This window comes from Molossus molossus, unplaced genomic scaffold, assembly GCF_014108415.1.
Source record: "Molossus molossus isolate mMolMol1 unplaced genomic scaffold, mMolMol1.p scaffold_m16_p_1, whole genome shotgun sequence".
In the NCBI taxonomy this organism is placed as follows: domain Eukaryota; kingdom Metazoa; phylum Chordata; class Mammalia; order Chiroptera; family Molossidae; genus Molossus; species Molossus molossus.
Window position 1 is genome coordinate 190750245 of NW_023425344.1, and position 26375 is coordinate 190776619.

General features: G+C 47.8%; 1 protein-coding gene across 1 annotated transcript in view; it reads right to left on the reverse strand.

The window, feature by feature from the left end:
• Positions 1 to 26174, reverse strand: part of ONECUT1 (one cut homeobox 1) — a 40269-nt gene extending 14095 nt beyond the window's left edge. Inside the window, exon 1 of the mRNA XM_036240481.1 lies at positions 24938 to 26174. Within this exon, the coding sequence (XP_036096374.1) occupies positions 24938 to 26048 (1111 nt within the window). The 5' untranslated portion in view covers positions 26049 to 26174. The remainder of the gene's footprint in view (positions 1 to 24937) is intronic.
• Between the last annotated feature and the right edge of the window lie 201 nt (positions 26175 to 26375).

The window sequence follows — 26375 nt, forward strand, 5'->3', positions numbered from 1 at the left end:
GGAGTCTGGCTTCCTTAACTGTGTAACGAGGGGATTGGACTAGATAACTTACAGCCCTTCTAGGTGCAGCTCTATGACCAGATGTCTGTAAACGCTTTCAACCTGGAGGGAGGTGGGGAGGGGGAAGCAGGTGGTACAGACCCTGTCCATTTGGTTTCTGCATGTAAATGGGCTCCTGGAGAAGTATGAGGGTCGCACTATTCATTCTAGAGATGGCTGGGCCACCCTTCCACCCCACAGCCCCTTTTGTCAGACTTTCCACGTAGGGCTGACTCTCTCTCCCTCCTGGCAAGCAGAGGTGGGGTTGGGACTGGGACAGAATGCCTTTGGGCCTGAGCACCTTCAGATGAGGTAGAAAGGGGAACAAGACCTCAGTGCTTAGTGAACAGTATTATCAGGAAATAGGACTTCATAAATTGAGTTATTCTTAGACATCATTTGTAAAGGTCCTTTAGAAAACTGTAGCTTATGTTAGTTACACGAAGGAGGGATAGAAGCGTGTGTTTCTTTTGCGGGTGTGGATACGCATACAAAGTGACAATCAGTGGTCAGCACGCTTCTAGGAAGCTGTGGTATCTGGCAGAATACGGTGGGAATGGAGCCAAAAGAATGGCATGCCTATCGTGCCCCCAAAGACCCTCTCTAGACAGCTGACGCTGCTTTCCAAAGTAAACTCTACAGGACAATATATATGGAGGAGCAAGTGCGCAAATAAGACAGATAGGGGTGGGAGAGGCGTAAAAGGGGAACTGCGAAGTGAACGTGGCAGGTCTACCCCTGTGCCCGTTTTACAGGCCAGTACCCACATTGTGGGGAGCAAAGAGCCATGGGTGGGCCAGGACAGCTTCAGGATTAGAGCTCAGACTCCAGGCGTCCAGAGTCATAATGTTATCTGATCTGCCTTGAGTTATTTTGCTGTACCGTGCATAATTTTATAAGATGGAGCTCCTAATAGTTTTTGGAATGAGGCAGCTATTAAGTGGCAAATTTAGAGGGCACAGCACAATGTACACTTTGAAAAGCAACTCCAGTGAGTTCTAATGGATGTGGCCAAGGGCAGCCTTTGCTCAGGAGGCGAAGCCCCGCGCAGACTGCCTGGAAGCCGTGGTGCCCAGCAGAGGGAGACAAAGCCCACACAGCCTGCTTGTGCCTGCGCGTGTGGGCAGCCAGAGCGCCTGTGGAAACTCTTCTGGGAGTGCACATGAAAGGCTCCACAAAACCCAGGAAGAGCAGACATTCACAGTCAGGAATGATCGCGATAACCCGGCTCTGAATCTTGCTTTACCTCTGTTAAAGCATCCCCTGGGAGCCCCACAAACTCAGGCGAGATAGTAATGGGTATTATTTCTTTTTCTGCAGATGAAGAAACACTGTCAGAGAGCGCAGGTAGCTTGCCTGTGGGCATGCAGCCGGTTAGTGGGGGACCTCCACATGCAGGTGCCTGGCTGCATCGTGAAAACTTTGCCCAGGCTGGGGAAGCGGGCGGGAGCAGCTGGTGGTGGGGAGCCCAGGAAACCCGCAGCCCGGAGCGCAGAGCGGGAGCAGTTGGCCAGCTGGGCAGCAGGCTGCGTGTCAGTTGGCCCGTTCAGGAAAGTGGGCTGCGGGAAGCTGAGATGGAGGGCATTTGGGCAGCGCAGGGGACAGCAGCTCCGCTGGCCTGGGGGAGGGGCGGCAGCGGGTCCAGTTCAGTAGAAGACGGAGGGGCACGAGCTACGGCCTCGCTAAGGTAGCGGCTTTGAGAGGAAGCTGAAGGAAACCGCTGACCTTGTGCAAGGGAAAGGTGGGAGCAGTAGGCTAAAGCTAGGACATGTCCGCTCCATCAAATCCAGGTGGGGAAAATCACCCACACCTCTCACCACTCCACCTATTTGCTTTTTTTTTAACCCTCAGCCGAGGATATTTTTTACCATTGATTTTTAGAGAGAGTGAAAGGGAGAGAGGTGTGTGTGTGGGGGGGGGAGAGGGGGGGAGAGGGAGAGAGAGAGAGAGAGAGAGAGAGAGAGAGAGAGACATCAATATGAGAGACTCATCAATTGGTTGCTCCTGCATGTGCCCCAACCAGGGTTGGGGAATCGAACCTGCAACCCAGGCACGTGCCCTTGACCAGGAATTGAACCCATGACCATGGGGTCCACAGGCTGAGGCTCTAACCACTGAACAGCACCGTCCAGCGCCCACCTATTTGCTTATTTATCAGAGCTGCCGAGGACAGAGTCCTGCCTTCTCATGCATCTGCTGCCTGGGGTCCTGGAGTCAGCATATAAAACAATTCCATTCACCTCTCTTTTCCAGGTAAAGCTCGGTAGCTGTAGCCAAGGAGAGGGAAATCCAGGGGGCCTTGTGATCAAAGGAAGCCGTATGGCTTCTTCCCCTGTGCTAAGCCCACCTGTGTTGTGTTATTACCTTCCAGAGCCTCACAGCACCTATGGGAGGTCCAAAGTATTATTATCTCCAGTTTACAAATGAGTCTCAGGGATGAAGGGTCTCGGTCCCAGGTTACCCTGACAGTAAATGGTGGAGCTGGCATTAGAGCCAGAATGGGGCCCAGCGACAATACTGGACACTAGGCGTGGCCCAGGTATTCCTCAGGCACAGGTTGGGGGAAAATCAGAGAATCATACAGTAGGTCCTCACTTAACTTCATCCATAGGTTCTGCGACTTTAAGTGAAATGACTTACAACAAAACCAATTTTACCACAGTCTAATAAGTAGGAGTTTAGTTCCTAAGCATCTCATCAACATTATAATGAAACTATGTTGTTGGAGGACTTGCTGTAGCAGCTTTCACTTTGCATGGCCCCTCAAACAGCCCCTTTTCTGTGATTCTAGACTGTCTTGGTTCTTCTCCTCACAGTTTGTCTTCTCACTTTTGTTCTGTGTTCCCTCTAGCACAGGCTGAACCTGAGACAGAAAGGTGAGCTGGGACTCCTCACTGAATGAATGCATGTTCATACCCCATGATGCTTGCATTGTTGTCTTGCTGGCCATTCATGCTCACATGCAAACAATGTCCTCAGCACAGGCTCAAGCTTTGTGCTATTCATAGGAAGCGATACCCACTGCCTGGCCCTTCCCTCCATGAAGCTCTTTCCCCTGCATGGCAGCTTCAAAGCAACCGGTGGGAAGAGAGCTGCCGTCTTGCACCTGCTTGTCTGTTCAGGACAAAAGGTCATGTGACTGTTTTCTGAAAGGTTGGCTCAGAAATTCTGATTTTTACATTTGTAAACTTCTTTTAATGCCCGACCCATTGGAATTTTATTACATCAGTGTCCCTCATCTTGAAGAGTCCCTCCATAGTTAGGACCCCAATAATTGGAAATATGTGATACTGATGCCCTAGTTATGATGTTGATTCTACAAGACAAATGGCACCCCTGATAAATTACATGCGTATTATGCACTATTAACTCACATAAGCCTATTGGGAATTGTTAAATCTTAGTTTTACGATCCCATTTCTTTCATTAACGGTTGTATATAATACCTTATAATATTCATAGCAGTTGAAAGTTATAAAATGGAATTCCTTAAAAAATAACCTACATTTGACTTTGCACTAAGTCTTCAGACATTTTCCACAAGTAATTTCAAACAAGTGGTTTGCATTTCTGGAAAGTTGTCTGTAGAGTCCAGTCGTAAACGCTGTTCTCCCAGTGACACGTATCACACAATTAGCTTTACAAGGGTCTCCCAAAAGTTTGAGAGGAAAGCCCTGGGTGGGTGATCCACCATGACATTCAAGGATCTTGACACTGACCCAACCACTTTTCCCATCTCATTTCCCACGACGGCCCACCTACCACACACAGTGAGCCACTCGGCTCAGAAGTCAGTCCTCAGTCATATGAACTTGCACGCCCTCATTCCTCTGCTCAAGTTGTTCCCTCCACCGAGATGCCCATCCTTCTCTTTCGTTTCCATGTAGAAAGTTCCCCGTGTAATCAAGACCCAGCTCAAGCATCTCATTTTCTACTAAGCCTTCTCTGTCTCCTCTCCCACCCAGGGAGAACTGCTGTCAACTGTGCTCACAGAGCCCCTGGATAATTAGTTATTTACCTACCCAGCTCTCTCACTAGATCATGAGATCCACACAGTATACCGTGGATTATTTCATTGGCATACTCAGTGTCCTTGTTGCATAAATAAGCTGGATGTGGCCCCAGAGAAAATGTAGACACCCAAGATACAGTCTTTATCTTCTAAAAATAGAGTGTAGTTCCATGAGATTGCCTTAATCCTTTACTGGGTAATTATTTTGAAGGGCTTTAATGGCACTGTGGGGGCTATTTCTGAATTGTCATTGACAAGTCATTGGAAATGGCCGAGCCCTTGTGAAGAAAGCTGAAGGTTTGGAGGGGCTGAATTTGGGCTGGGGCATTTAAATAAGCTGGCCCTCCCAGATGAGGTGCCCTGGTGGAGGGGTCACGGGGTCCCAGAAGGCAGAGGGATGCTATCTGTGTCTGTCCTTGCTAACTCTGGGTGGTGACTGGTCCACAGGTCCCTTAGTCAAATATAGAGTTGATAGGGATCTGATTTATGGAGAATGTCAGCAAATATCCACACAGAGTTGGTGTGGTAGAAACCATACAATAATTCACATGAGAGGACCTCAGGGGAATAGTTTTGGAGGAATTCAAGTTCAAGGGATGAAGGATGCAGATAAACAATGCTTTAAAAATAAGGTGTGATGACAAACTATTTTCTTTATTTATTTTTTCTAGCAACTTCCATGTCAGTGGAATTTTTGAATTGGTGCCCTGGGTCCATGGGTGAAGGTGTCATTCCTTTAACTTGGACTTCACGGCTGGCCTGGATTCGGCAGTGAGAGCCTGGAAGGACCCTCAAAATCCTTAGCCTGGACTATGAACTGGAATCACCTGAGATTTCTGAAAGCTCCCCCAGTCATTCTAACACATATCTGAGGCTGAGAACCACTACTCTCAATCAGTGCTTCTCAGATGTGAATGTATAAACTCGAACTACTTAGACATCTTGTTACGAGAAGATTCTGACTCAGTGAGTCTGGGCAGGGCCTGAACGTCTGCCAGGCTCCCAGGTGATGCCCTGCTGCTGGTCCAGGACCACACTCTGAGTAACCAGGGTCCAGAGTGTTCAAAATGCATAGAATGCTCTCCTGTCCCTACTGGACGAGATTCTCTGAGAGGGGGATTCACGAACACACACTCTGAACAAGCTTCCCACCCACGTAATGTAGACGCCCGACGAAGTTGGAGAGCCCCTTGCTCCTATGCTAGTATTTCAAACCTCGCCAAGATCCAAAGAATCATGCCCCACACCTGTCAAAGACGCAGAAGACTGAATCAGACTTTTAGGAGTGGCCAGGGAAGAGGACCAGGTAATCCCTCTGATTTCAGGTGTAGGAAAGGCTGCTTGGTGGGATCTTCTGGTGCAGTTGGGGAAGGCCCAGGTAGCTCTCCGCCCTCTCTGCCACTGTAAAGTGCAGCTCCAGTGACTGTCACAGACAGTCTGCAGAGGAAAAGTGCATGTGTGGGGGCTGGGGTAGGCCGGCAGGTGGAAATGTCCAGGTGTTCAATGCTGGAAGCAGAGAGTTTTGTTCTGTGATTCTGAGGAGAGAGGAAGTTGGGTGTGAACAGGGGGAAAGGATCAGATTCACAGCTGTGAGCTTTTCAACACTGACAAGGCTTCCTCCACCTTGAGTTTGCCGCGCATGTCTACAGGGAGGTGCCGGAGCTGTGGACCTGGGGAGCACCTCCTGACACCAGTACGGGTGCTTCCGCACCCACCCGCCCCTTTCCCCGGCTGGCATCAGGAGGGTCTGTTTACTTCCACAGCCTCATCCCACACCCACGCTGGACAACAGGGCCCCTACTAGTCTGCGCTGGCCCTGTTTCATGGCCCTTACATTTTGAATATGTTGAAAGTATTATTTTACCTAATGACTTGTGGGTGCATGGGCGCACACTTCTACCCATATCGCAAACCCATGCTGCATATTTCAGGCTGTGCTTCTCAAATTCTAGCATGCATTAGAATCCCTTCCAGAGCTTATCAAAACTCACATTCCTGGGTTCAATTCTGGAGTCTCTGAATCAGTATGATTTCTAACAAGGTCCCAAGTAAGACCTGAATGTATATGTGTGGGAAGAATTGCAGATGAATCCTACCTAAAAATATTTTAGCAGGTTTACTTTATGAGTATGGGCAAAACAATTTGGAAAGTATTTTAGATGTAGTATTGAATTGAGTAAATGCATGTTATGAGGGGGGTGGGGGGAGAGGTTATTGGTGTCAGGTTCTCAGAGAGGAAGGGACGTATAACTATGGAATGGGGGAAGGCAATAAAACATCTTATGGGGATATATTTTGATGGAATGTGGAGGTACTGGTGTGAACTCAGAACTTTAAAAATATGTGCATAAGCATGTTTATGTGCACATATGTATTATGTGTGTATGAGTGTGTGTATGTACGTGTGTGTGTGTGTGTGTACACATACAAGCTTAGTTTTCTTGGATTTGTTTGAGAGGGCCAAAAACAGTGTCACACTAGTAGCCCTGAGCATACCTGGTTGCTCTGATCTTCTTGGTCTCTAATACCATTCCCCACCAAGAAAAACCAGGGCTTATCAAAGAAGGGGCAGATTCTAGGGCTGGGGCAACAAATGAGCTTCAAATATTGTATTATGATGCCAGAAAGTTAAAAAAAAAAAGAAAAATACAGGAGCCAAATTAAAGGAACTCCCACTGATTAAATCCGGAGCACTGAAATAGTGAAGTATAGTAATGAATTATAAACATTGAGAAAAATGAATGTATGAGTCTGCACCAGTAAGAAGTGGAAAAGTAACCAAGAGGCAAGGAGACTCTTGCCCACAGTAGAAAATGAGAGCTGATTGTTAAATACGGCAGGAGTGCTGGAGATGGAAAATCACTTTGAAACCGTTGTGATAAAGACTCGATCAGGCAAGAATCAACAGATGCTAAATCTATGGGGAGTTTTGATGATGAGGAGGATGTTTGCATGGTTTTAAAGTGTATCCCCAAAGACTGCCTATTAGTTGTAAGGGAGGGGAAAAAGAGCCCCAGTGATCATACAGTGGAGAAACTAGCCAACACTGTGACTGGATGGTCAAAGTGAACTCTCCAGTTAAGCGAGGGATAGACAGACTTCATGGGCCTCCAAATGCGATCCCCTGGGAAGGACACACCTCACCACACAGCCTTCTGGGCAGGAAAGGATCTCCTCAATCTAACCATGAGGAACCATCAGATAAACACAAAATGAGAAGTATTTTTTAAATTTATATTTATTTATTTAATCCTCACCTGAAGACATTTTTTGTTCAGATAGAGTGGGAGGGAGAGAGAGGAAGAGAGAGAGACAGAGAAAAATCGACGTGAAAGGGTCACATTGAGTGGCTGCCACCTGCATGACCAACCAGGGCCGGGGACAAACTGCAACCAAGGTACATGCCCTTAGCGGGAACCAAACCCGGGTCTCTCTGGACTGTAGGCCGACGCTCTAGCTGCTGAGCCAAACTGGCCAGGGCGAGAAGCATTTTTTTTTTTTTTTTTTTAAAGTGGTGACTATATTTTTCAAACAAGCCAATGTTATGAAAGGTAAAGAAAGGTCATGGAAATGTTTCAGATTAAAGAAAAAAGATCTATGACAACCTAACACATGACTGAATGGAGGATAACAATGCCATAGAAGACTTTACTAGGTTCACTGATGAAAGTGAATTGTGGTTACATAAAGGAATATCCCTACCCTTGGAAATACACTCAAGTGTTTAGGAATAAGGGGCATGATGTTTGTAGTTTATCCTCCACTGGTGCATAAAATAATTCTGTGTGTGTGTGTGTGTGTGTGTGTGGTGTGCAAGAGTGAGAGAAAGAGAGAGAGAAAGAAAATGTGAACAAGCCAAAGATAAAACAAGTAGGGCCAAATGTTAGAAATTAGATAAAGAGTATATGGATATTCTCTGTATTACTTATTTTTGTTCAATTAAAAACGTTGAAATCATTTCCAAATAAAATTATTTAAAATAATGTTTTAAAATAATATTTAATGACATTGACCAGACTGAGTAGCTCAATTGGCTAGAGCATGGTCCCAATACGCCAAGGTTGTGGGTTCGATCTCCAGTCAGGGCACATACAAGAATGAACGAATGAATGCATAAATAAGTAGAACAACAAATTGATGTTTTTCTCTCTCTCCTTTCCTTCCTCTCTCTCTAAATCAATAAATAAAAAATAAAAAAATTTAATGACATAAAGATATGTTTAGTTGTAAATTCTCTCTGAGCTCAATTTTGTGAAAATTAAAAACTGAAAATGTATCTTATTTATATACTTTTAAAAAGCTGAAAGGAAACACACCAACATATAAACAGGCACAATCTCTGGGTTATGAAATTAGAGGTGATTCGATTCTGTTGTATTGTTTATAATGTTTCATCTTCCAAAGTTCTACACTGAGTATGTATTATTTCAATAATTAGGGGGAAATTAGCTTTGAAAGAGGAAAACAACATTTCAATAAAGTTTTATGTATAATGTTGTTGACTTCTATCATTCAACAACTGAAATTACTGAAATGTCCGATGATGGGGGAAGTTGTTGGAAAGATTGTGTAAATCCTGATTCTTCTAGAATACTATAAAGTCATACAAATTTATGTTTACCCAATCAATTTTTGGGCCAACCAAAGTGTCCAAAATAGAAGGTTGATTAAATTATAGCATATCTATAAAATAGAAAATGTATAGGTTTTCTGACATGGTGTGCTCCAGGAGCCAAGGGATGGCTTTTACCTTTTTCTCTGCTGTCTTGCAAATAGTGAAACTCTAGCTCTACACATGTTTGAATGAATGGATGCTTCTTATGAGGCATTTGGGAGGGGGCAGGGATGGTGGAATTACCAGGGATTTTTATGGTCTCCATTATTCTTTTCAAATATTTAATAACATGGAATTTTTAATTTAAAAAGTTACAATTTAAAAAGTTTCATAGAAGAAAGACTAGAATGATAGTCACAACAGAAGGGGGCTTACCTCTGAGTGGGAGTGTTATGAGTGATTCTTGTCTTCTTTTTTTTTTTTGGTTAATCCTCACAAGAGGATGTTTTTTCCATTGATTTTTAGAGAGAGCAGAAGGGAGCGGAGAAAGGGAGAAAGAGAGAAACATCGACTGGTTGCCTCCACATGCGCCCTGACCAGGGCCAAAGATCAAACTTGCAACCCAGGTACATACCCTTGACTGGGAATTGAACCTGTATATTATACTTTTACAAGAATAAGTTACCACTCTGGCTGGTTTGGCTCAGCGGTTAGAGCGTCGGCCCGTGGACTAGAGAGACCAGGGTTTGGTTCCCGCTAAGGGCACGTGCCTCGGTTGCAGTTTGTCCCCGGCCCTGGTTGGATCGTGTGGGTGGCAGCTACTCAGTGTGTCCCTTTCACGTTGATGTTTTTTTCGCTCTTTCTCTTCCTCCCCCTCTCCCTCCCACTCTATCTGAAGATAAATGCAAAAATGTCCTTGGGTGAGGATTAAAAAAAAAAAAAAGGAGTTACTTTTTATTTATTTATTTATTTTTTTCCTCACCCCAGGACATTTTTACATTTATCTTCAGATACAGCGGGAGGGAGAGAGGGAGGAAGAGAAACATTATGTGAAAGAGACACATCAAGTGGCTGCCACCCACACGACCCCAACCAGAACCGGGGACAAACTGCAACCGAGGCACGTGCCCTTAGCGGGAACCGAACCCAGAACTCTCTGGTCCACAGGCCAACGCTCTAACCACTGAGCAAAATCAGCCAGGGCATTTATTTTTAATAATAAGTTGCCTTTAAATAAGCATTGGAGCTAAATAAGATTTAAAAATAAGATACAAGATGTTGGACGTGATAAGTACGCAAAAATGGTAAAAGAATGTAATAGAGCTATATCATGACAAAAGCAGGATCCAACATTATATATACACAGTACAATAACTGACTTGTTAGAAGAAAAGCCTTCACTCTTGTGTTGAAGGCCCTAAAGTGATACAGTAGGTGTGTCTAGGTCAGCGGTTCTCAACCTGTGGGTTGCGACCCCTTTGGGGGTCGAATGACCCTTTCACAGGGGTTGCCTAAGACATAACAGTAGCAAGATTATAGTTATAAAGTAGCAACAAAAATAAATTTTATGGTTGGGGGTCACCACAATGTGAGAAACTGTATTAAAGAGTCGCGGCATTAGGAAGGTTGAGAACCACTGGTCTAGGTGTTGCATTACTTAAAAATAGGGAGGCTGGGTGGTAGCTAGAATATATTTTTATAAGCTTACAGTTTGGACTACTTCCGTATACTGAATCGTCTTTAATAAAAGAGCTGATGAAGGAGACAGCCACTGAAGCACCTGAGACCATTGTCAACATACCCAGAAGGGTGGGCACCCCGTGCTAAACCTTTAATTTCATCGCTCAGATCATTGCACTGGGCATCACCTTGTCGGCATGTAAATATATTTCCAGGAAGGCAACTGTCAGTCAAAACAGCAGAATTTTGCAAGAGGAAGCAAGAGGCATTCACTATTTCCCCCAGAGTTATTGTCTGGAAGACAGAAGAGGCCCTTGATTATTATTAAAAAAATTTTTTTTTCCTTTATTGATTTGAGAGAGAGAGGAAGTGAGAAGAAGAGAGAGACAGAAATATCAATGAGAGAGAACATCGACTGGCCACCTCCTGCATGCCCCCACTGGGGATCGGGCCCACAACCTGGGCATGTGCCCTGACTGGAAATCGAACCAGCGATCTCTTGGTGCATGGGTCGAAGCTCAACCACTGAGCCACACCGGCCAGACGGCCCTTGATTATATTTAAATATGGACACACACACACACACACATGCACACACACGTGCGCGCGTGGGCTTACACACTTGAAAAGCCATAGGCTATCTCTGAAGAACACACAACAAAATGGTGACAAGGATTGTTTCTAGGGAAGGAGGGCTGATAACGTGGGAGTTGGTTTGGAGGAAAACTTTGTTTTCTCTGTATACCTTTTTATGCTGTTTAACTTTAAAAAATGATGTGCCCATTGTATATACTAAAAAATAAATATTTATTCCTTAAAAACAATTTTAAAAAACTTGGGGCTTGTGGGCAACCATGAAAACAAGAAAAAAAGGAATATTTTCTTTTGTGTGAGAATATGCTTGACTTTGGAATGGTTAGTTTCCCTCCCAAACTGATCTGAAAGTGACTAAAACCAAGACTTGCCAACACTTGTCTGTCCGTCCAACTGGTCTGTGCTTCTATCTCCTGTCCTGTTGCCTTCGATTATAGACAGAAGCTCCGGACCCACGGTTACTGGGGATCCTTCTGCTTCTCTACCAGCAGGAAGGGCTTGGGGCTAACCTTCACAGTGGTTCTTCGTGGCTCTTGTGTGCCCAACGGCACGCTGGCGGCTGGACTCAGAGGGCCCGCCACTGCCCACCAGCACTGGGAAGTGAAAACCAGACCTGAAGGGCTGAACCCACATTCTTTACCTCATTAGCATCATGCTGACACCATGTTACCCCTGTTAAGTGACGTGTTCTGGCGAGGCAAGGACAATGGACCTGATTTTATGTATCAAATATGTGGGGGGGAGGGGGGGTAGCTTGAGAGTGTGGACTATTCTGAAACGTTGTAACTTTATATCTACCTGACCACAGCCACTCCACAGCGAAAGGTGTGCCCACGCGCCCTCTTCCGGAGCCAGAACTGCAGGGGTCAGTTCCTCTTCCATTTTCACTCTCCTCAATGTCTCCTGGATTTTACTTCAGAAATGTCTCTCAAATTTTGCCCACCCATCTTCTCCACTTCTGCCAACTACAACACAATCAGAGCCTCATCGCCTGTTGCCGCCCCTCCTAGCTAGTCCCCTGCGACGACCTCTTCTCCTGTTATCTCCCACTCAAGCTTTGCAAAGCACAAATCCCACATCTTCACTCCGCGAGAAAAACAACTTCCTTTAGCTCCTACTGTCATAGGCCCAAATCCCTTGGACCACACAGACAGACTGGGTTCTTTGTAGTCTCTTTTCAGTCTTCTTTCTACTTTCCTTTCCTGCTCCCACGGAACTTCATTCCTACGGGGACGCTGGCACTCAGCAGAGACACTGTAAGTATTTAATGACCTGCACACGTCCCCTCTGCGATGTCCTCCAGGGACTGACACATCAGTCCTCTTTCGAGCTCCAGCACTTAGCCCAAGGCTGGGACACGGGAGGCACCCAGTCTGTGTTCTGGTGAATGAAGGAAAACAGACCTTTTGGGTGATGTGATAGGACCCTCAATGGTACGTCGCCGACTTGAAAATGCACGTGAATCTCCTGGGGATCTTGTCAAGATGCAGATTCAGATTCAGTAGGTCTGGGGTAGAACCCGAGAGTCTGCATTTCTCTGTAAGTTCCCAGAGGAGACCAGTGCTGTTGGTCTGGGAACCACACTTTGAGTGGGAAGGACCAAAAGAACAGTACAAACTTTTCAGATGGAGGAGAGTATGGAAACAATTATTTCTATGAGAATTTTGAATTATTGAGTAAATTTTGATCTCAAAAGAGATAAAGAGAAGTGAAATATATAATGATAGATAACATTATATATTATGTAATAATATGCAGGGCAGGGGAAAAGTAGGTTTACAGTTGTTTATATGGAAAATAATATCATAATAAATAAATAATACAAGAATAAACTCTGTACCGTTGTGAGTAAATAAAACAGAGTTTATTCTTGTTTTATTACTTATTAGTTATGGTATTATTTTTCATATGAACAACTGTTAACCTACCTTTACCCACCCCATATTTAAGCTATGGAACTATAGGTTATTTTAGAAAAAGGGGAAAATAAATAAATGATAAGAGTCATTTGCTCTTAAACTCTCAATGTCAATATTCTAATTCTCAACTTGGAGTTTTATTAGAATCACACGGGAGGCTTTTTACCCAACATGTATTCTCCCTGACCTCTCCTCCACCAACCTGATTTGCTCTCCTAGAGGGATATCAAACCCTCCCACCACCGACAACCACAGCCTTGGAGAAGGCCTGTGTTGCTGACGGGAAGGTATGTAGCACTCGGCTGTGCTAGGGGAAAAACAGGCCTCCAGTCTGAGGAGGCAGATCCAAGAAATGCACAGAGGGGTTTCAGGCAGGGCCTCCACACACGCTCTTGTTTCCTTTGCTTGGAAGCCTCTTCCTCCATTTCTGACCCAAGTCCGACTCATTTTCCAGATCCTCAAAATGTCACTTCATCACACCCTGAACCTCTTCTTGGCGCAGAGAAACAACGAAGGAGGATGTGGACAGTGACTTGTCTTTCTTCCCCACTGGACGTGAGTTCCAAGAGACCAGTCCCCTGTACACGCCGTCCCCAGGACTGAGCGCAGCCTGCTATGGTAGGGGCTCAGACGAATAAAGTATGTCTCCTCTTTCCATGTCTAACGACATTACCCCTTTCACTTCGTACAAAATGGGTGAATGTAATTCCCAAGAGTGCTGACCATCAGTACAGGGCTAGGAACTGGGTAAACAACAATACAAATACTGTGGGGTTTGTTTGGTACAAATTGCTTGGGTTGGGGAACCACAAATAATCTTTCTCCTTCCCAATGTTAAAGTTAATAATGTTTACTGCCTACGAAACAATACGTATCATATATTTAAGACAGGAAGTAGAGTAACAAATTAAATATCTGTGAAGGCAGCACCCAACAAAAGAACTGGAAGATGAGCTGCCTTGTGAACCTACAAGGGTGTTCTCTCCTCCGATCACCTGGCTTTCCCCTACCAAATGTAACCACTCTCCTGAGTTTGTATTCATTATTCATTTGTTTTTTAAAACAATACTTAAGTATCTCCCAACAATAACTTATTTAAAAAAAAATTTTTTTTTTTAATCCTCACCCAAGGATATTTTCCCATTTATCTTCAGATAGAGCAGGAGGGAGTGAGGGCGGAAGGGAGAGAGAGAGAGAGAGAGAGAAACATCGATGTGAGAGAGACACACCGACTGGTTGCCTCCTGCACGACACCGACCAGGGATGAACCGCAACCGAGGTACGTGCCCTTGACTGGATCGAACTCAGGATGCTTTGGTCCGCGGGCCTACGCTCTACTCACTGAGCCAAACCGGCCAGGGTCCATCAATAACTTATTTAGCATTGCTTGCTTCTGAGCTTTATAAAAATGATATTGTTCTGGTATGATCTTCTACAGCTTGTCCTTTCTTTAAAAAGAAAAAAAAAAGAACATTGTTTTTAAGACTGAACTATGGCCCTGGCCGGTTTGGCTCAGCGGTTAGAGTGTCGACCTGTGGTCCAGAGAGACCCGGGTTTGGTTCCCACTAGGGGCATGTACCTCAGTTGCAGTTTGTCCCTGGCCCTGGTTGGGTCATGCGGGTGGCAGCTACTCAATGTGTCCCTTTCACATCGATGTTTCTCTCTCTCTCCCTCCCACTCTATCTGAACAAAATATGGAAAAATGTTCTCGGGTGAGGATAAAAAAAACGACTGAACTATGCTGTTGTGTATAGCTGTGGCTCATTCATTTTCATCACAGTATATTACTGCATTATATGAATATGTCAATTTATTATTTATTTAATTAATTTATTTAAATATCCCACATCATCTTTGTCTCTTTATTTATTTTCTATTCTCATTCAAGGAGAAAGAAAGTGAAAGAGAGAGAGAGAGGGAGAGAGAGAGAGAGAGAGAGAGAGAGAGAGAGAGAAACATCAATCAACTAGTTGTCTTCCTGTATGTGCCCTGACTGGGGATCGAACCTGGGTAGGTGCCCTGCCTGGCAATCAAACCTGAAACCTTTTGGTGTTCAGGATGACACTCCAACCAACTGAGCCTTCCTGCCACATCCACCACAATTTATTTATGCATTCCTCATCAGTGGACATTTTGGCTGTTTCTGTTCTCTTTTTTTCTCCTCCAATGAACAATGCTGCTACAAACAGTTTTGCACACATCTCCAGGAACATCTATAAGTTTATCTTGAGTAGATAGCAAAGAGTTAGAATTGCTAGATAGGAGCAGGTGCAGGTTTATAACACACTATCTACCTTTTGAAGCAGCAATGCTGATTTACCTTCCCACCAGCAGTGTTTGACTTCCTGATGATTCATATCCTTGCCAACAGCTTGTACTCTTAGGATACAGAAACTGCAATCTCAAACTGCAGCATCTTTGTGCCAGAAGGCAGCACTCCTGACTGGATGGACTGTTTCCTCCTGACCATCCGACAGGACAGCCTGGCACTGAGACCCTGCCCAAGAGATGGGCCCCTAGGCTTCACACCCTGTTGAACCCTGACTTTGGGACAGAGCACGGAGCTGAGAGAATGGACTTTGCTGTGGACAAACAGTCACCATAAAAGGCAATTGATCATAGAATGTGAGACCTGGAAGCACCCTAAAGCCAAATCCTTCCTTCTACATTTAAGGAGACTGAGGCCCCGAAGGCTCGATGACTCGCGAGCTCTCAGAGCTAACTAGTGCAAGAGCCTGTCTCTGGGGCTCTTGATGTTTACTTCAGGGTCTTAGAAGATGTGTTTGTTTGTTTTAGTAATTTAAGGTGGCATAACATGACCTATTAAATTAATAATGACTCTGTAACTATTCAAATAACTGACTATTTTTAAAAGGTGGCTGTCTGACTTAAGTGACCGATAACTTTAGCTTCTTTGCTTATGAAGTCAACAGGGGTAATACTAAATTTCAATGAGATAACTAGGGGAAAGATGCACTGTCCACAATTATGGTTTTAAATATGCAAATTTAACAGTATTAAAAGATACCCATCTCCTGGGGGGGAAGAATCCCCAATTTTCCGACTGAACATTTTTGGATCATCCCTGCCCAACTCCCACTCCCAGTCAAACAATAGGCACTGCATTAAGAAGTCAGTGTGTGCCCAGCCAGTGTGGCTCAGAGGTTGAGCGTTGACCCATGCACCAAGAAGTCGCCGGTTCAATTCCTGGTCAGGGCATATGCCCAGGTTGTGGCCAAACCCCCAGTGTGGGGCATGCAGGAGGCAGCCCATCGATGTTCTCTCTCATCAATGTTTCTATCTCCCTCCCTCTCCCTTCCTCTCTCTCTAATAAAAAGAAAAAGGAAGTCATTTTGTAAGGAAGGCAAACTTCAAATTCAGTAAGTTTCTCTTCCTCCCGCACTATTATGAACACCCATAATTAAGCTATGGCAAGAGGCTGGGAACTATGTGCACATTATGGCAAAATAGTCTCAGTAACCTGATGGTTTATACTCTCCCATGGCTTTACGTGAGAATGTAGAGAAACACGGAAGAGAGACCAATTTGCAGCTGAGGTACTTAACGCTCTTCACAGTGCGCTAATAACCAAACAGGGCATGCCCCGGCGCAGAGGAATCTGTCTCCATGAATCAAAAAGCAGTAAAAGGTGGAACTAGGGAGGGGGAGAAGGACTGCAAGGGTGTTTGTGTGGAGACTGTGGCTCTGAAGCCTCCCGTGGACACTTTCATTCAGGAGCACCCCACCTCACACACAGACACACTCCGCTTGTCCACCTCTACGCCAATGATTTACTTACCATTTTAAAATCTCTTTTGGTTTAAAAATGTCTGTAGGTTGGCAATAAAAGATTTCTGCGAGCCCATCCCTCTTTTAACATCAGGATAAAACTCAGGAGCTGTTTATTACTTGGGGTGGGAGAGAACACCAAGTAATTTTGCTGGGAATGCTGAGCAAACCGTACTGAGGTACTCCTGGTTCAGGTTTTCCTCCGAGCAGTCATTTTAATCAGCACTTCCCCTATTTAATGAGCTTGTAGTGCCATTACATAATCACCCAGCTCACTAGATTAATGATGAAAAGAGGAACTGATTTTTCCAGTTGCATCATTTGAAGTAAATGTTAACTTTCTTTCTGAGTCCTTAGTTAACCGCATTAGTGTGACAAATATGTCTTTGTCTAGCATAAGTAATTAGAATTTAATCACTTTAACTGCATCTTAATTACCCCAAATGAATTGAAGGGACATTTAATAGCAAAGATTAAATTGCCTTAATGAACGATTTTTGTGACTCCATCAATACTTGAATCGCGTTAGCCACTCCTCTCACGCACTTTACCTGCAGTGAGCACGGGGGCCACTAGGTGGCGCGCTTCGCTCGCTTATTTATTTAATTTCCCCCATTGATCTGTTTCAGAAGACAACAGGAAAGAAAGCGAAAAGCACATAGTTTATTGTGTTCCTTTGATAACCTCTCTTTGGGACTATGAGATCATCATCAGATGCGAAAACGAAAGCAGTGATGGTAGAAACTGTCGATTCTGAGTGCCCTATGGCATATGCAAAGGGAGATGAGAAACACATGGATAACTGGAAACATACCGTGTTTGATGGAAATTGCAAGTTGCCCTCTGGATGATTGCCAACATATATACAAAGTTTTAGTCAATTTATTATTTCTTAGTGCAGAGTCCTAAAATATGAATAATAGGCAAGCTTTGGAATAGCAAGGCCGGCGCTGACATGAAGCCAAGAAATGTAATTGCTGTGCAAGTGCAGATCAGAAGACCAATGCCTGAAAGTATGGGAGGTTTGGGCCTTTGGGCCCTTCTCCAGGCATGGGTCCCAATGGACCCGTCCTACCCGCAGAACACATCTAATGAGATGGGTCTTGCCCATCAATAATTGTTTAAGTGAACAAATGGATTTGGGTTCCACATCTAGCTCTCTTACTGCCTCACATTCCCTCTGGCTGCTTCTTTAGAAGACAGCAATAAAAAGTCTCTCTCATAAGTCTTGAGTAAAAAGGAAATAAGTTTCCATAAGTAACTCTCTTTGAGAGTCCCAGAGGGAAGACACACACTCTCTAATTTCAAGACCTTTATTATGCAGAGACTTTCTAGATTGGGTGCTTATGACAGAGAACCAGACACTTCTGCATTTGGGGGCCACTGACCTGGCAGACTGTACTAGTAATAGAGGCACAGGGAAGAGGGTAAGAGGGTTCTGGGCTGTGAGCTGAGAAACCTGAGTTCTGGGCATCAGTGATTTCCAGCTGTGCTATCACAGGTAAGTTATTTAACCCCATTGTATAGAGAAACAAAGGAAGTAATGGTAACCACCACATAAACTAGTGGTTCCCAAACTTTGCTGCACATTAACATCACCTCAAGCTCTTAAAAATCCTAACACTCAGGGGATGCCCTATATCAATTATAGCAGAATATCTAGGGTTGTAGCCAGGAATCATGTTTTAAAAAAGATCACAAAGTGATTCCAATGTGTAGCACAAGTTGGGAGCCACTGGTATAGACAGTGAATATTCAGTGAGAACATCTATGTGCCTAGCATGTATCTGACTAACAGAAAGTGCACAGCAGACATAAGCTCCTTCCTTAGAAATTGCCATGAAAATATGATGGGGTTGTACTTCAGGGTCTGGTTCTGTTCAGCTGTTGCCTTATCAAATTATGTCACCTAAATGAGAAAAAAATTTCTAGAAACTAGTTTGTTCCAACTTTATGATAATATAATATCTTTTGGGAGGAATATAATGTGATCACTTTATAGTAAGACCCTGCCATAAAGCACAAATCTGTATGTTTGTATCATGACTGGCCATCTCATCCAATCATATCATTTCAGGAGGAAAATAAAGCTTCATTAGTATTAGTATATTTGTGTTAAAATAAAAACTTGTGTTAAAATGAAAACCTGTATAGATCTATTGATAGAAGACAGGAGTTTATGACTGTTCACTATATTCATTCACATTACAAATAAGTTTTTCTTTTTACTGAACTCTCTGAGGCTGACACTTTCCATGTGGAAATAATATAGCTTTTTCCTCCCAAATGTGCTTATTCATCTTATTTAAATAGACACATAATGAAAATAGTATTTAATGAATACTTGATAAGTGCTTTTATCCAGAACTATAAGAAATCTACCCTCTTCCATGATTTCAATAAGACCCTCCTTGTGTTGCTATCCTAGGGGACCATTCAATTTTACCAAGAGTGTGGAAATTCTGCTGTTTAAACAGGGAATAAAATGAAACTAGTCGTTTTTCATCCAATCCAAGAAGGCTTCTTGGTTAATTTAAACATTAAGTTGGTGTTTAATATGATATGTGGAGTTTACAAAGAGCACCGGGCACTGTTCCTGGAAGGGCAAGGCTCCTAACTATGGATTCTGAGGAGCAAGACACCAAAAACCTCCTTGTTAATTAGATTTCAGGATTTTCTTTCTTACAAGGAAATCAACAATACGTTTTACTGATATACTCTGTAAGAACTATTTCTTTTGAAAACTTTGGGTAGCTGCATCTGTTTGATTAGCTGAATTCACCACGAAAGTGGAAATGATGACATCAAAACAGCCCATGTAACAACCTCCTTAAAGACCTCGTAGATTAGAGATGACTATAGATTTTCCTCAGCACGGATCAAAGGGACTGAATTGAACGTTTTAGCTTAATGATCCAACCCCTGTCACACCCATAGGGACTCGAATTCCGATTTTATAAGCAGATGTGCACATGCACTCAGATGCTCACAGAAAGCTGCCAGAGAAGGAGGAAAAGATCAACTACCAGATCGACAAGAAGAGGTTTGATCTTTTCCATTACTTGACTGTGGCGGTGTATATTACTGGTGGGCTCTTATGATTTCTCACAAACTTCTGAATATTAGCTGTTAATTTTCGTTTTCTCACTACAACTCTTCAAAGACACCCCAGCCGCTTTCCAGGGGCCAAGAGAAACTGGACCAGGTGGCCTGCCTACGGAGCCCTGTCCGGGGCCCTGTCCAGGGTCCTGACTCTGCAGCAAGGCTGTAAGCCGAACGTCCACACAACAAGGGAGGAAACAAAGACCGCCAAGCTCAAGGCCTCAGAGCAGTTAGCTGGAAGGGGAAACAACAAAACAAAGGAACCACTAATCTGTTCTCTCATCAACCCCAACCTCCTACTTCAGACAGCCAGAGTCACCTCTATTCTGACCCTGCTTTTCTCAAATAAAAACATGCGAGCAAAAGTACAATTTGGATAGAAAATTCAAACACGTATCTTGTTTGGATAGGTTAGAGTTGGTGTGTACTTGTGTGTGTGTGTGTGTGTGTGTGTGGCAATTCTGTGTCGTCACTGGGGTAATACTAAGACATTGTTGGGGGCCAAGACAGATCCACTAGCTATCTGTTTCTTCCTTCTGCACACCCTCTTCCTATCAAAATAGTTACCGTTTTGAAATCCAGGGGACAATTCCACAGCAGGTCGAACCACGGATTGCTGGGCGCCAGGCCCGCAGGGGGCGCACGCAGCTGTCGCAGCACAGCCCATCCCGCTACCGGGAGAGAAGGTGAGCCCACAGGGAGGGCAGGAGCCCAGCTCCCCGAGGCGCGCCACCGACGCTAAGGACTCGAACTTGCAGATAAAGAAAGTAGGGCTATGGCCTTTTAGTCTCTCTGCTGCAACAACACAACTTGCTATTGGATGGCACAGTTCGTCCCAACTGCCAGTCGCAAAGCAGCGACGGCAGGGCTGGGTCTCTAGTGACCACAGCAGGGGGATAGCTCCAGCCAACTCCTGTCACCCTCCGGGTGCTTCCGCGGGGCTCCAGTCTGAATCGCTGGCAGGACAGCCAGCCGGCCTTTGGACAGGCCGCGGTGTTTACTTATCTCAGTCTAGGGTCCTCGGTAGGCTGATAGCCGAGTCACCGCACAATAACCGTCAGGCCTCCTCAAGCCCGAGAAGGTCTTCCCCACCCCAGTCAAACCACATGCAGACTTATTCTTCACCCCACGGGCTCCTTTCTCCCCTCACGGAGGTTTGTGCTCCCCAGTGGGGATGGCAGGAGGAAACTTTTGTCTCGAGGGGTCAGACAAGGGCTGCAAGAAAGGCCCATGTAGAACCTTCTGGTAATTGTCCCCAAGTGCGAGGCCTTTTGGTTTCCCGAGGAACCGGTTGTGTGGGGTCTCTAGCCAATTTTCAGAATGCACAGCCACCACTGGGCAGGGTGTGTGTGTGTGTGTGCAGGGTCTGGGATCTCTAGGTCTCCGTCTGACAACTGGCCAAGTCCCCAGCCATTCTGGGAGGAGGCCATCCCTGGCCTTCGGAGAAGGCACTCCTCACCCGTATTCGAGACAGCCGCAGTCAGCCGCGCCCCGCTGGCCCTTTGTTCGAGCCGCAGGCGGCCGGGAGCAGCTGCACTGCGCGAGAGACCCAGCGCGCCAAGACGTGGGGCGCGAGGGAACCAATCCGCTTGGCGCCTTCTCTTCCTACTCAAGGACTCAGGCACTCCTCCAGCTCCTGCAGCCCACACACCCAATCCTGGCTTTTCTCCCGGCCCCGGAGTCTTTAAGGATTGTGGAAGTGGGGTTCCCAGAGCCAGCACCACACTCTTGCTTGGCTCCCGTGGCCCAGGGAAGCGCGCGGACAGTTGAAATGTCACCCGCCGGGATAAATATTAACAAAAAGCAAATGAACTTGCGCGGGGGCCTGTTATCAATCAACCAGGCTGCAAGGCCACTTATGGCAAACAGAGTCCAGGTTGGCTGGGGCGAGACTTTCTCATGGCCACCTCCTGGGCTGACACCCCCCCCCCCCCCGCCTCCTCCTAGGCCCTTTTCTAAATCGCTCTGGAACAAATTCCAGACTGGAAGGGGGCGCAGGCCGGGTGTAGGAGACCCGGCGGGATCCGTGGCGCCGTTTGGAGATTTCCTTGCCTCCAGGTACCAAAAGATCCCAGTGGCCCAGCCAGAACCCAGGGCCTGCGGGCCTAGCCTCCCAGGTCTCCGGTGCTGTGCCGCTGGTGGATGCTAGTTGCAGCCTCTTCCTGCACTGACAGCTCCCCTAGTGTAGTGGACGCCTTCTGGAATCTTTAATTGGAAACTAATCTCCTCGTGTCTTAATAGGCGCGCACGTCAGAGGCGGGGCACCCACCCGAACAGCACAGCCCGCCCACCCCACCTGGGGATGAGATGCGGCGCGATTCTGATTTTAATGGGGGCAGCTGCAAGTATTGCATTGAGGGAACATATATCGATTTTTAAAAGGTGGTTACATTTGGTGAGAATTTCCTCCTGTCTCCCGTTTCCAGCAGCAGATGTAATTTCTTAAGGAGAAGGCGCCTCTCCAAACACGCTGCAACATGTGGAGGGCTTGACTCTCCACAGCAAACTGCGCAGAACCTGGGGTACAGGGAGGGGCACAGGGAAGCCACTCTCCCGCCACCGATGGAACCGACCATGTTGAGCCCCAGCTTCGCATGGGGTAGGGACTGGGTTGAAGGGTCTTTGAGTGCAACAGCCAGCAAAGCTGCAAGGAGCATCTTGGTGAATGGGAAGTGACGGTGGGGAGGAGGCGGCAATGTGGCACAGCGGCAGCCAACATGCCCTGCAATCTGTTCCAAGTCTCCTGCAAAGCCCAGTAGACATCATTGAGAGGGTTCAGGAAATGGCCTCATTTTTATTTATTTTTATAAACAACAATGTTAACAGAACTTCTCGTTGTTCCTCCGTGACTTAAAAATAGGTCGTGGCTTTTGAAGCATAACGGAATTGCTCCCGGTTCGCTCCACACGCGCCCTCATTCCAGCCCTCCCCACCCCTTTAATTAAGCTAAAGAAAGGACAATGAAAGAGACGACGCTCCATCCGGGTCTTAGGATGCGGGGTCCGTTTGGGATTAGGGGGCCAAATGGGTGTCCTACTAGTCTCGGATCCCCACCTCCCCTTCGAAAAGGCCACAAGCCTGGCGCCGAGGGTGACAAGGCTTGTGCTGCTGGGTACCAAACAGGCACCCATTCTATAGTCTCCTAGGTCCCGTGATCCTCCGCCAACAGGCCGCCCGCCCCTCCCGTGTGCGAGTCGCAATACTCCCCTTCAGCAGCGCTGCGGCGCCCAGGTGTGGAGGTCAGAGGGCGCTCACGCAGGACTGGGCCCCAGACAGTTTCCAGAAACTGTCAGTCGTTCTTCAGGCGGCAACAGGAGGCAATGAGAAAGGGTCATTGGAGTTCCGAGCAAGCGCCTTCACGGGGTGGCGGATAGGGGACGGGCTTCCCTGGGGGCACCCCTCCATTTCCACCAACCGTCCACTCCCACTCCCACTCCCACTCCCGCCGGCACTGACCGGGTACAAGTTCATTAAGCAGTGTTCGAGTGTAGCGTAGGTGTGTGAAAAGGCCCTGATCACCTTGCAGAAGCGGAGCAGTCGGGAGAGGAGTAGCAGTTTCTCCCACCTCCTCGAACTTCAGCTGCCCTCGGGTCTCGGTCAGCCCAAGCGGGCAGGGGAGGGGGGAGGCGACACGGTGACTGCACTCAAAGCTAGAGAGTGGAGTTGCGGAAGCCCAGAGGGCACCTGGTCAACCTCTCTCCTTCTCGTTCCCCTACACCTGGCTTCCCCGCGTGGGGTCTTTGCTTGGAGGGAACCAGCACCGGACTGAGGCTCAGCCAGCGCGGCGCTCGGGCGGGGAGGCCAGGCGCTCCAGACTCGATTGCTTTGGGTTGCATCCGGGCTCGAGTCGCAGGCTGGAGGGTACGCCAGCACCTGCCTCCTTCTAGCTTCTCATTGGCCGATACGAGGTGGGGGAGGGGGCTCTGGCCTCTCGCTTTGATTTTAGTCTGTGAAACTGCTCAGTGCCCCCGGCTCTGAGCGGATTGACTGTCTCTCGTTCTCCAGGGACGAATTAATAGAGAACGATCAGTTAATTAACAAACCCGCATACCGGCTTTTACCTTTCTCTTAGCCAGGACCCAGGCCAGGGCGCCGAGGCTGAGATTAGGGGGTGTGTGTGTGCGGGAAGATGAACTCAGGAGCACATCAGCTCAGCCCAGGTCTCATCAAACCAAGTCCTCCCTCTGCTACTCCTGGCTCTACCTCCCCGCATGTCCTCCCTCCTTCGGAGGTTGCGGGAATGCGCACAAAATCCCCTGTGCCATTCAGGCTGGGTTTAGCGGTCTCCTAGGCTAGTCGGCCGTCCAAAGCCGCGTTCGCACCTTGGCTTAAAGAGGCGAGGGGAGCTCGGCGCTGTGTCTGCAGCGCCACTGAGACACTCCCCCTAAACTCCGAGACGCCCGGAATTTAAGTTTTCGGGTCGGGAGACCTCTGCTCGCAGACTTGGGGGCCATTTCCACACTTCCAAACTCCCACCCTCCCCTGCATTTGGATTCATTAAGACGAAAAATCATGCAAAGCAATAATGAAAATGCGAAGTTCTAAGCGAATAGGCAGCGAAGGCTGTCCCTCGGCTCAGCTGGAAGCTCCCTTGTTGCTCCGTCGCCCTCACCCGCACCTGCTCACCGTTTGTCTCCCTCTCCTTTCCACAGCCCGTTTTCAAGCGCGCGCTAACCTTTGCACAGTGTCTGCGCCAGACATCCACCGCCTAGAGGCTTTAGAACCTTTTGCCGGAACTAACTGCGCCGCCTCCCTCCCCCGCGCCAATAGTTAGTGAGGGAGCTGGGTTACTACAGCTAGTTCAGCTCAACATGGGCAAGCAGCTCCAGCCACGCGCCGGGGTATGTGCCAGGCGCGTCGTTCCATGCACGCTTTGCCTCTCTCTTCCCAAACGCGAGTGCCCAACGGAGAAGCGACGCACAGACCGTGTCTGGCCAGGAGCGGGAATTTTTCTCCGCTTCAGGCATTGAGAGCTTCCCTTGCTCCCAGCACAAATGCTCCTGAGCAGTCGCAGAGACCGCGATACTCAGCTTCCGGAGCCTTCCACAGCCCAACGCACTAAGTCCTGGAGGAGGTGGTCTGCAGCCTGGAGCCGCGTGTTGGTTCTTCCAGGACCAAAGACCCCCTCTCGGGAAAAGGAGGACGGAGTGAAGCTGTCCCAGCCCTCTCTCCTTCCCGCCCTCCTTCGGTCCCTAGGCTTCCCCATTCCTTCTATCCCCGCGCATTCAAACTCCCTGACCCGCTCACCTGCTAAGCGGAGCGCAGACATACGTTGGAACTCTGGCTCCTGCAGCCACTTCCACATCCTCCGGAAGGTCTCCCGGCCGGACTTGAGTTTGCTCCAAGGTTTGGGGTTGCGCAGCAGGTCCGAGAGGGTCCCTTGGGAGCGGCAGAGCACCCTCTGAGCGAAGATGGCCTGTGGGATGCTGTAGCGCTTGAGCTCGGTGGTGATACGCTGCGCCACCTCTTTGGTATTGATCTCTTCCATCTGCCCTGAATTACTTCCATTGCTGACCTGCGCACCGGTCACGGAAGGGTTGGGCTCCCGGGCTGAGCCCAGGAGCTGCCCGTGGCCCTGGGCGTTCAGGTGGGCGTGGGGGTGGTGCGGAGGAAGGCCGTTGATGGGTACCATGCCGGCCGAGGTGGGCGTGAGGTGCTGCTCCCCGTGACGGCCGAGCATGGCCGGGTGGTGGGCTTCGAAGCCGTTGGGGGTGAGCATCTTGTCGGTGGGCATGGCAGCGCCAGGGTGAGCATAGTGGGGCAGCCCTTGCTGGGAGTTGTGGATGCCGCCTAGACCGGAACCGGAGAGGGGCGAGAGGCTCTGGCCCATGCCAGCCACGTCCTTGTGGTAGGGGGTATAGAGGTTATTCATGGAGGCCAGCCCGCGCTCGTCCCGCATGAGTGTGAAGCTACCGCTCACGTTGCCCGCCAGGCGCTGGTGGTGGTGCGGGTGGTGGTGATGGTGGTGGTGGTGGTGGTGATGGTGGGGGAACTTGTCCGATACGGTGGAGATGGGCGGCAGCGGCTGCAGAGGGGTTAAGGTGGTGTAGGTGGTGGGCATGCTCATACCTGGGGGAGTCTCGCAGGCCATGGTCATCGTGGGGTGAAGGGGGCCGGCCAGGCTGTGCTCGGGGGCCCGGTGGTGGTGGTGGTAATCGCCGCCGCCGCCACCGCCGCCGTCCAGCAGGGACGCCATGCCCATGGAGCGTGGGTGCGCGGGGGGCAGGTGGCTGCCGCGGTGCGCCACGGAGCTTCGCGCGTGGGGGCTGCCACCCAGCAGGTCGGCAGGGGCGGGCACCGGCTCATGGCTCACCCCGTGCAGCTCGCCGATCGCCTCCATGGTCAGCTGCGCATTCATCGTGATTCGGGCGAGCGGGCGGCGGACACAACATCGATGAGGCCGGACAGAGGCGGCAAAGGGCGCACGGAGTCCGGTCTTCACATAGGCTGACGACGACTGTTGCCTTCCTTCCTTCCTCTCACTGTGGGGCTCTGTCTCCCTCTCTGTGTGTCTCGCCTTTCCTCTTGCCCCCACCTTCCCCTCTGAGTCCTCGTTTTTTTTTTTTTTTTTTTTTTAATATTAATTTCCAAAAAGGATCCTCACCGTTGGGTGAGCGCTGTGTCCCCAGCCCCCTCGTCCCCGACCCCCTCTCGCCCCTCTCCTTCTTAGAATTGTGAGGTCCCC